This window comes from Diplotaxodon limnothrissa, linkage group LG14 (genome assembly GCF_057381915.1).
Source record: "Diplotaxodon limnothrissa isolate DT_005_m linkage group LG14, D_limnothrissa_male_GT1.1, whole genome shotgun sequence".
Taxonomy (NCBI): domain Eukaryota; kingdom Metazoa; phylum Chordata; class Actinopteri; order Cichliformes; family Cichlidae; genus Diplotaxodon; species Diplotaxodon limnothrissa.
Genome location: NC_140609.1, coordinates 42223039 through 42234000, shown reverse-complemented (window position 1 = coordinate 42234000; position 10962 = coordinate 42223039). Strand labels below are relative to the sequence as shown.

The window sequence follows — 10962 nt, the reverse complement described above, 5'->3', positions numbered from 1 at the left end:
GATTAATAAGAAACCTTTTGTCAACAAAATGCTAGCCTGGCAAACTGAAAAGGAAATGTGTTGTTTTCAGTGAGGATGAGGAGGCCAAAAAATACGAGAATGAATTTAAACTTGTGAACGAGTTTTCTCAGTTTTCACACTTTAGGCTGAACTGGAAGACTTTTCTGTGGATTCTGTGAAGACAACACTGAGACTGTGGAAAATGTTTTATTACAGCCCAACTTAGTTTGTGAGTTTGGACCGATTCTCAAAGTTGGCTTTGTTCTAAAACATTTCTTTGCTCTGTATATGATGTGGACTAACACTGGAGTATTAATGAAAGACAAAAATCTGGACTGAATAATGTGATTATTTTAGCAACATATTACAGTCCGAGCCCACTTCTGTGCGTGGAAGAATCATCTCAAAGTATTTTCCAGATCTGGACACAAAAGCCCTGAAATGTATTTCCTTACTGGACTTAGAGATGCTCTTGGACTCAAACCCCTGTTTTATTTTATTATTATTTAGTTTTCCTCTTGTTTCATATCATTTATATGTTTTTTTTCTCTATTCCTTTGCTACTGACTCAACAGCACCGTATGGCTGTTTTCTGTGTTTGAGTCAAAGGGTTGAACTTTGTTTGGTTTGGAAATTCAGCCTAAAAAATAAAATAAAAAACGACTCCGTTCAACCTAAGAGTACACCTGAGTCTCTGCCGTGTGGGAGCGAGCTTCACTAAATCTGCGAGGGCAAAGGTGTAACCCTCACCCCACACCTGCCATGAGAGCTTGTGTTCAGGTCAACTAGATTTGAGTTTTGATTGCTGTGTTTAAGTAAGATGATTTCATTGTTATCTGAAGATAACATTGATACGTGTATGCTTTTGCACGAGCTGGAGAAGGAGAACTTATTTTTGTCTTTAACGCGTGCATGATGAAACACCGGCACCATTGAGAGTGGACTATGTAAAGAAATCTAAATAGTTACCTAAAATCTAGTTAACCTGGTCACCGGTGACTTTCACGAGGCGTCGGGCTGCTTCACAGAGCAACCTTTTCAGGTAAGAGGCGGGAATGCTATGGGTCACACAGGCCTGTCGGAGCTCAGTGGACCATCAAACCCTCTCCGCTGAGTTCAGGCTGTTTTCACGCCAGCGGAGAACTCGTGTTGTTGTAATGTCACCGAGTGACCACCAGGGGTCGGCTCCGCTGTGCTGTCCGGTCTCTGCCGCTGGGGGGCGCTGCTCCCCCTAGCGGTAGACACCGGGGGTCTGATGGCAGGATGGCGGAGGCAGGGGGACCGGATTCCGCCGCGGCGCGGTGCCCTGACGAGTCATCAGATAGTGAGCCGGAACAGGAGCCCGGAACTCCGCAGAAACTCATCCGAAAAGTGTCGACGTCCGGCCAGATCCGCAGCAAGGTACGTGTGCTAACATCCGGGGCTCCTTGCGCATAGCCGGCGGTCAGCGGCGGCGCTCATTCAGCAGCGCAGGGCCACACGCAGCCTGAGGGCACGGCGCTGTCCACCGGCTCACCGGCCCGCAGAACTCCATGTAAAATACGGACTCTTTAAAAGCCGGTCCCTCTTTCTAGCGGTAAGCAGCCGGTTTATTGTTAGAGTGAAACATGTTCGGACCAGACATCGACCGTCGGATACTCCGGCGCGCAGTGAACATGATGTGTGATGTTTCAGCGCTGCTCTGACGTCTGTTTCCCGGACAGCCGTCCTCCACTGGCCGCTGCGGGCGGCGCTATCTTTGCCTTTAAAACACAAGTGTGAGATGTGGGCTGCATGCTGGTGACGCCGAACTGAAGACCGGACGCGTTTGCGCCTTAAACCGGTCTACTGTCTTTGGCCCGTGCTCCCGTAGTCCAAAGATTGGTGTCACTTTAAATCTGACCGATTTTAAACGGAGTTCTGAGCCCAGGCTTCAGCGTCCCTGGAAAAACTGTGCTTTCTGGGGTAAGGGCCACAGCTCTTAGACCATTTCTAAACCACATAACAGGAAACGCCGTAGCCAGACACCGAGTTTCAGTAGATGACCGGGTGTAAACACGGATCTGACTGGTGCGGTTTTTTCACCATCTGTGGAGCTTCCGTTAAACCTAATTCGGGCAGAAACGGCATAAAGTCAGCGGAGACGCCGGTAAAACGCACGGAAACAACAGAGAAACGTCGCGAGTTTAAACCGGTAACACATACCGGTTACTAGCTCACACCTGATAACGGAAAGATTTGGGCCCGCTGTGAGACATCGGTGTTTCCTATCGCTGGTGGCCTAAATGCGCGTGCTGCTGCGGGGTGGACAGAGGCGGCTGAGGCGGCGCTACGTTAGCTTTAGCACTGTGACACATAACGGTCCCATCACGGTCGACACGTAACGGCCGGTTTTCCGGTAAAAGCAGCGGGATTTTAACTGCGATAGAGAACAGCGGGAACTCAAACTGGCACCGCTGATCAATACGTGACAGATTATACTTTTATTGATTACTGATCGTTTTTCATATTGCTGCCTTCACGGGCAGGCTAAAGACTCGGAAATGTGGACATCGTGTTGTCAGACGATGTTAAAGCAGCTCCATTAGGAAACAATTTAAAAAACAAACCCGGAGTCCTGAAAGCTCACTGTGAGGCGCTTCCTTCGACCTACAGAGCTGACCAAAGACAGGCTCTGGTTTTCAGGGCGGTAGGCATCATTGATGAGCAGGACACAGGTGAGTGAGGTGTGGTTCCTGCTGCAGGGGGGCCTCCGGTGACTTAATCCCACTCACAGAGAGCGGTGTTATTGGGCACCAGATCAAATGTGCCAGGTGTTCCTCTGTGAACATGGCGTCGTCATGGCGAAAGGGTTAACGGGTCAACGCTGTGACCTGCAGATCTTCACCGAGTCCTCACTTCATAGAGCCGCACGGCAAGAAGGTCCTGAGTTCAATTCCACCATCAGGCCGGGTCTTTCTGTGTGGAGTTTGCATGTTCTCCCCGTGTTTGCGTGGGTTCCCTCCGGGTACTCCAGCTTCCTCCCACCATCCAAAGACATGCAGCTTGTGGGGACAGGTTAATTGATTAATCCAAATTGCCCATTGGGAGTGAATGTGAGTGCGAATGGTTGTCTGTCTCTGCATGTTAGCCCTGACTGGCGACCTGTCCAGGGTGTACCCCGCCTCTCACCCTATGACAGCTGGGATAGGCTCCAGCGCCCCCCACGACCCTGGAAAGGATAAGTGGAAGCGGATGGATGGATGTTTCTCTGTAATAACAAACTCAGTGTAAACTATCTGTGTATAAACCAAAGCTGACACTATGAGACTTCATCAGAGGTGTGAGCATCACTGCAGGTGTCTTTGGTCGTGTCCAAATTCATGGACTGCATCCTCCTGAGGTGGTCGGGTAGGCCGGAAGTAAACGGCTGTTAAATTGGACGGTCTCGCCTTCTAGTTAGCGTCAGCGCTGTCTCGGTGGAGTTTAATGAACTCGGCCGTCTGCTCCTTGCTATCTAAAATATAACAGGACACTGGCGTAAACTCTCGACCGTCTCATACTTCTGTTTAATCAGTTTTCTGTTTGACGTTTAGTCAGCTGTGTGAAAACCAAGGAGGAACCAACCCGGGGGATTAATAAAGTTTTATCTAATCTAATAACTTTAATCTCAGCCAAACCGATTTACTCACGAACAAATAAAACACTGAAAAAAGCCCAACAATAACATTTTTAGGTTGTCTAAGTGACTTATATATCACGTTTAACCCGAGCAGCGAAAGTGATCTGAACATGATGTGCCGGGAGTTGTGCCGTTCTCGGCGGCTCCAGTGACCCGCGAGCTCCCGGCTCGCTGTCGAGCTGGTGGGTAACAGACGTCTCCGAAAACGTCGAAGCACTTTTGCAAATGTGCGATATCTTGATAAACCGAGCAGATATTTGATGTTTACACAGCTACTTTCTCGCCTGAAAATATGTTAAAAGTTTATTTTGTGACCCAGAAAGATTAATAAGAGTAATTTTAAAACTTAGTAGCGGCCGCCATTAGCCGGAAACTGGAGTTTGGCTGGGCCGCGCTATGAATTCTGGGATATGGTGGGCCACGAAGGACACACCCGACCCATCCTTCAAATTCGGGGAAAATGAGGACGCATTTGTCGGCTGCATTCGGAGGAGTCTACGAATTTGGACAGCCTTCGGCGCGTCGCTGTGACGTAATCGGTCTACAAATACGGCCTCAGGAGGAAGCAGCCCAGGAATTTGGACACGACACAAATCTCTTCAAACACTGAAAATGAGAGAAAATTAGAATAATGTCAATAATAATTCTGACAGACATAAAAGACGGAGTTTTTTAACTTTTCAAAATAAAAGCACGGGAACGAGGAGATAAATCACAGGTTTAATGCCTGCTCATGCAGTGAAGTCTGGAATTTCCCGCGGCAGCAAATGGAAGAACAGGAAGAACATGGGTTATATTTAGAGTATGGGACAAACATTGAGATTGAGTCATGTGGGACTCTGACAGGAAGCTGCACTCCACTGTTTCCTGCTGTCCCACGCCTCAGCCGCCAGAAACATTCAAACACTTCCAACTTTATTTAAAACTGTGCAGCGGACAGCCTCCATCTTTACACAAGATTTACACACTTTCAGCTTGAGAAAGAAGAAATCTGTGCTCACAGGTGTGTGTGTGTTTCAGACTGTGCTGAAGGAGGGGAACCTGCTGAAACAGACGAGCTCGTTCCAGCGCTGGAAGCGGCGATACTTCAAGCTGAGAGGGAGGACACTGTACTACGCTCAGACCACCAAGGTGAGCCCCACCCTGCCGCTCAGTTGCTGGGCTGTGTTCTGAGGACGCACGCGTGAGCATAACCTTTTCTGTGTGTCTGCAGTCCATCATCTTTGACGAAGTCGACCTGACGGACGCCAGCGTGGCCGAGTCCAGCACCAAAAACGTCAACAACAGCTTCACCGTGAGTCTTAATAATAATGGATTGGATTTATATAGCGCTTTTCAAGGCACCCAAAGCGCTTTACAATACCACTATTCATTCACTCTCACAGTCACACACTGGTGGAGGCAGCTACAGTTGTAGCCACAGCTGCCCTGGGGCAGACTGACAGAAGCCAGGCTGCCATATCGCACCATCGGCCCCTCTGGCCAAACCTGCAGCAGCACGGCCAGGTTCATCCACCGCTGAAAATAGTCCCCACACAGGCCGCTGTTCCTGCTCTGTGTGGTTACACTACAGGAAGTGACCTCAGGATAGATTCCTGTTTAATTCACATTCTGTCTAATCAGCTGATCAGTGACTGGAAGCAGGCGTGGCTGAGTTACGTCTGTCACTCATTGTGTGTCTGTGTTTGTGTGTGTCTGGTTGTGTGTGTGTCTGTGTGTGCTGCTGGCGTCCATTAAAAACCTGGTTTTCCTTTAGTGTAAACATATTTACTCTAATTTATTTATTTACATATTTATTTTTTTCTATTTTTAACATTTTTCACAGATTAGTTTTTTTTTATAAATTTTGAAATGTTGTGTTGAATAATCTTCAGCTTTTCTTTTGTTTCTAACTGAATCCATTTGTGTGTTTTGTGCTGTTGTCGCTTTGATGCTCGGAGCTGTTTGTGCTCATCAGAGTTTCTGTTTTAGTCACACAACGGACTCACACAGGAAGAGAGCGTCTTATTTTGGCGAGTGAAGTCATTTCCTGTAATTGAGGCCTTTGAAGTTTGTTTAAAGAGTCTGTGTGTGTGTGTGTGTGTGTGTGTGTGTGTGTGTGTGTGGTCGGTATAATAACAGTCTGTGTGCTAAAAATACACAGTCACATGAACACAGCTGACACACACACTCCTCCTTCTTGCTGGTTGGATTGGGTAGAAAAGGAAGGGGGCGGGGCCGGTGCAGGGAGAAATGGTCAGAGCGAGGCAGAGACGACAGCAGACCAGAACCAGGATCGGGACTCTGAGCCGGACTTTCGTCAGGACGCGGTAAGTCAGCTATTGGTCAAAAGGTCATGATGTCACCGACAGCTGACCGGCTTCACGCTTCCTGACTCACCGCTGCGTCAGATCCTTCACGCTGTTATTGGTGACGTCTCTCCTCCGGGCCTTCACACGTGTTTTGCTCTGAGCCTCGGTGACGCTGACCCAAGTGGGCCGGGCGGTCTCCATCAGCGCTCGCCGTTAGTCAGACGGTGGAAGCAGAGTGATGGCGATTAATCGAGCTTTCGTTTTGTCGACAGAGCTCATTAGTTCTCGTTTTAAACGCTTCCTTCGCCCATGTGTTCCGATCACACAAAGGAGGATTATTGTGAACTGTGGCTCATGCACAGCTGCTTTGGTGGCTTAAGTGAACTGTTGAGGTGTCCGCCGCGTTTTAAACTGAGCTCTGGGAAAAGACCCCGTGGGTCACATGACACGGGAATGAAGGAACGTGTTTTATTCCCCTGCGTTCATGCCACTGTGTGTGGATCTGTGGACTTCCCGAGGCTTAGCATGAGTCGGCTGCAGCAGCGAGGACAGGAGCAGGAAGCTGGAAACAGGCAGAGGAGGAGACGTCAGGTGACTTTGTACAGCTCAGTGATTGGGTGATGACGATGTGGAGAGAAAGCAGAGGTTCAGGGACGGTGGGGGAGGGGCAAGAAACACTGCTATCTCTGTTTGTGCTCACAGAGGTCCATTGTGTGCGATGGCGTGATGTCACTTCCTGTTTGTGATGCCCGTTTGCCGACAGCGGCTGTACAGACTGAGGCTGAGCAGCTCCACGCCATCAACTGTTGTGATTGGTCGGTGAGCCGACGTGGAGCGCCCTCTGCAGGAACGACTTAGCACACAATTACAATAAAATACAAAATAATGCTGCGCTGCTCATCTGTAATCTGCAGGCTTCCCAACGCCAGCCAATCACAAGAAAGTTGTCTTACAGGGGGAGGAGCCCAGAATACTTGTAAAAGTTCTAGATGTTCAAAGCCGCAGCCCAACCCGGGCTGTGTTTCTGTCTGTGTGGACTCATCCCACAGTGTCAAAGTCCAGTCGGCAGCTGGGGGACCCGCGCTCCGTGCTCGCTCTTCCTGTTCATCGGGTTAACGTGACCACTGACGGCTGATTCCTTCTCTCCGTAAGGCACCGCGCTGCGAGCTCTCCTGACCAGTGTTGGTCAAGTTACTTGAAAAAAGTAATCAGTAACTAATTACTGATTACATCCCCAAAAAGTAATCCTGTTACTTTACTGATGACTTATTTTCAAAAGTAATTAATTACTTAGTTACTTTTTAAAAACATGATTTACAACCTGAAGAGGTGATAAAGCGATAGATCTTTCAGCCCAATTCTACTTTTTCTGCATAATCCATCATACAAAATGTAATCAAATGGAAAAGTCTCTTTTTAAAACTTGTTTTATTACTTTTAATCTTTTAACTTTATGCATCAAACAAACATTTAATTATCTGCAACATTCTCTGACTGGAAGAAATTAGTTTAACATTTAAACCTATTTTCTGCACATTCCAGCTCATAAAATAAAATATTTTTTGTGAGTGTTTCCACTCACTCTTGCAAATAGATGCAAGTAAAACACAGCAGAAAATAAATAAAGTCAAAGACTCAGCGGTCCTGTTGCTCTATTTTCACCTGTAAAGCAGGACTATGGTAGGCGGAGGTTTGCCCTGGTGCAGGTGTGCCGCGGTCAGTGGAAGAATCCGCGAGTTTCTCTGTGAGTTTCCCATTACGTCGTAGCTACTCGGTGCTTGTTGGAAGTTTAGGGGTTTTTTTCGCTGTAAAAATAAGTTTTCTTCCCACGCACAGCGGACACTAATGTTTTTGTCACTTTTTATGGAATCAAACTCAAAGTAAGGTCAGTACTTCCACGCTTTAAACGCTGCACGCTCATACTCTCTCTGCACTCGATATGTGATCCATTGTTGATCTGCACACAGCTGTTGTCACGAACGTCGCACTCGCTTACGTCACTGTTGTGAGACATTCTCGCAAAAAACTCACGGTTTTAGTAACGCGGCGTGCTCACGGGAAAGTAACGGTAATCTAATTACCGTTTTTGCAATAGTAATCCCTTACTTTACTCGTTACTTGAAAAAAGTAATCGGATTACAGTAACACGTTACAAGTAACGCGTTACTGCCCATCTCTGCTCCTGACAGGTGTCAGCAGCCCGAGCAAGGAAGTCTGCTCCCAGATATCCCGGCGTCCTGTGATGCTCTCCGTGTGACGGCCGAGCCTGTGCTGCAGGTTCTGTGGTCGCGTCCTGAAACGAGGCTTTGTTGGGACGTGACTAAGCTCTCACACGGAACCCTGATCATTCCCAGAGTGTTCGGACTGAGCCTCGTGTGCTTTTATTCCCAGACATCAGAGTAAAAGTTCAGGAAACTGCAACAGCAGGAGCAAAACTGATCCAGAACAAGTCAGAATGTAGCCACTCATCAGACCCTGCAGCAGTCTGAGCGCGTTTCCCAGCATGCACCACACCTGAGACACAACCTGAGGAGGAGCAGAGTGACAGAGGCACCAACTCTAACACACACACAGTTTGCGTGTGCGTGCGTGCGTGTGTGCGCGCGTGTGTGCGCGTGCATCTGTGTACGTGTGTGCGTGTGCGTGTGTGCGTGCATCTGTGTACGTGTGTGTGCGTGCGCGCGTGCGTGCGCGTGCATCTGTGTGCGTGTGCGTGTGTGCGTGCATCTGTGTACGTGTGTGTGCGTGCGCGTGTGCGTGTGTGCGTGCATCTGTGTACGTGTGTGTGCGCGTGCGTGCGCGCGCGTGCGCGTGCATCTGTGTACGTGTGCGTGCGTGCGCGTGCGCGAGACAGCTCACCTGTTCACACATCTGACGTGCGTGTGTGCGTGTGTGTGCGCGTGCGCGCGCGCGCGCGTGCATCTGTGTACGTGTGTGCGTGTGCGTGTGTGCGTGCATCTGTGTACGTGTGTGTGCGTGCGTGCGCGTGCGTGCGTGCGCGTGTGTGCGTGTGTGTGTGTGTGTGCGTGTGTGTGTGTGTGTGTGTGTGTGTGTGTGTGAGCACTGGATACCTGATAAGGGTTTCTTGGTTGGGTCTGTTTCTGTCATTGAGGAAACAGAAGCTTCATTGTAGAGCAGCTGATCAAGAAGTCACAGAGTTATGAGGGCAGCAGCTCTTCAAGCTTCCAGCTGTGTCCTCATGATTTGACATCTTGTTAATTAAAGTTTGAAGTGTGACATCTGAAACTCCTACATCTGGCTGTGGACTGTGAATGCACCGTGATGTATGCACCTGTGTGTTTCAGGTGATCACGCCCTGTCGGCGCCTCATCCTTTGTGCAGACAACAGGAAGGAAATGGAGGATTGGATGACGGCGCTGCGCAGCATCCAGAACAGACAGAATTATGAGGTCAGTCTCGTCCCTGCCATCCCAGTGTACAGAGACTGGTCTCTGTACAGCCTGCTCACTGTGTGTGTGTGTGTGTGTGTGTGTGTGTCCCAGTCCACCCAGTATAGCATGGACCACTTCAGTGGGATGCACAACTGGTACGCCTGCTCCCACGCCAGACCCACGTACTGCAACGTGTGCAGGGAGGCTCTGTCAGGGGTCACGTCACACGGCCTCTCCTGTGAAGGTACACAAGTACACACACACACACGGTGCAGAGCAAAGAGCTGTTATAGTGACAGTGAGGAGTGCTGTCTGTGAGCAGCAGCGTGTTCCTGATCAACAAACTTGGAGCTGAGTGTGCTCCACCCACCTCCACCTGTGTACACGTGGAGGTGGGTGTGAATCAGCATCCTGTGAATCAGCATGCAGGCGGACTGCATCCTTCAGATACAGCTTTCCTTTATTGGCCTGTAACAAAGCTTTTGAGGCTGAATGCTATCAGCAGACAGCTCCAGCTCAGGGGCTGTGCTCTGCAGTTTGTAGATGAGCCGCAGGATAATTTGACCTGTGTGTCTGTGTGTGTGTTTCAGTGTGTAAATTTAAGGCTCACAAACGGTGTGCAGTCAGAGCCACCAACAACTGTAAATGGACAACGCTAGCTTCTATCGGGAAGGACATCATTGAGGACGAGGACGGGGTGAGACACACAGCACAGATGTCCTGTCAATTCTGAGTCGGGGAACGGCTCACCTCTGACCTTTGACCTCTGTGCTCAGGTGTCGATGCCTCATCAGTGGTTGGAGGGAAACCTGCCGGTGTCGGCCAAGTGCACCGTGTGTGATAAAACGTGCGGCAGTGTGCTGCGGCTGCAGGACTGGAGGTGTCTGTGGTGTAAAGCAATGGTGAGACACACACACACACACGCACGCACGCACACACACACACACACACGTCAGATGTGTGAACAGGTGAGCTGTCTCCACAGGTGCACTCCAGCTGTAAGGAGCAGCTGTCCTCCAAGTGTCCCCTTGGTCAGTGCAAAGTGTCCGTCATCCCTCCGACGGCACTCAACAGCATCGACTCAGACGGTGAGTGTGCTCCTGTCAGTCTGAGCCCCACGCTGCCCCCCGCAGGGCAAACACACTCACTGCAGATCTGCTCACACAGCCGTCATCCCCACCATCACCATTATAATCACTAACATTACCACCTCACGCTGACGCGACCCTGCAGGTTTCCTTCTTATTTCCCCTGATGTCAGTAACACACACAGTGAACCCTCTGAACATGATCGCACAGTCAGCGTTCTCCTGAATGATGGGTACGGCCGCTCGGACAGTACCGCCACATCTCCGTCTCTGTACCTGCACGTCTGTGCTGGAGCTTCATTAAAATGGCGGTAAAAACGGACATGTCAGAGAACTAAACACAGCTGTCTTCATCCCACAAGAAAGAACATCTCCAGACTGCAATTAAAGATAATAAACAATAAAGATGAGTGTGCTCGGTAAACAGGCAGGTTCATCCACACCATCAACGTGTCTCCTCACAGAGAAACGTTGAGCTCTGTGCCATAAACTTTGAAGACGTCAGAATGCCGACACTTCCCCCACAAAGATGACCTTTGACACCAATACAA

At 49.4% G+C, this 10962-nt stretch overlaps 1 protein-coding gene across 1 annotated transcript in view; it reads left to right on the top strand.

Annotated features, from left to right (window-relative positions):
• The first annotated feature begins 1250 nt into the window (after positions 1-1250).
• The window catches only part of dgkd (diacylglycerol kinase delta), a 34528-nt gene continuing 24816 nt past the window's right edge, over positions 1251-10962 (top strand). Inside the window, exons 1-8 of the mRNA XM_085371421.1 lie at positions 1251-1401; positions 4661-4771; positions 4854-4934; positions 9237-9341; positions 9435-9567; positions 9914-10020; positions 10100-10225; positions 10309-10411. Coding sequence (XP_085227547.1) covers positions 1264-1401; positions 4661-4771; positions 4854-4934; positions 9237-9341; positions 9435-9567; positions 9914-10020; positions 10100-10225; positions 10309-10411 — 904 coding nt within the window. The 5' untranslated portion in view covers positions 1251-1263. The remainder of the gene's footprint in view (positions 1402-4660; positions 4772-4853; positions 4935-9236; positions 9342-9434; positions 9568-9913; positions 10021-10099; positions 10226-10308; positions 10412-10962) is intronic.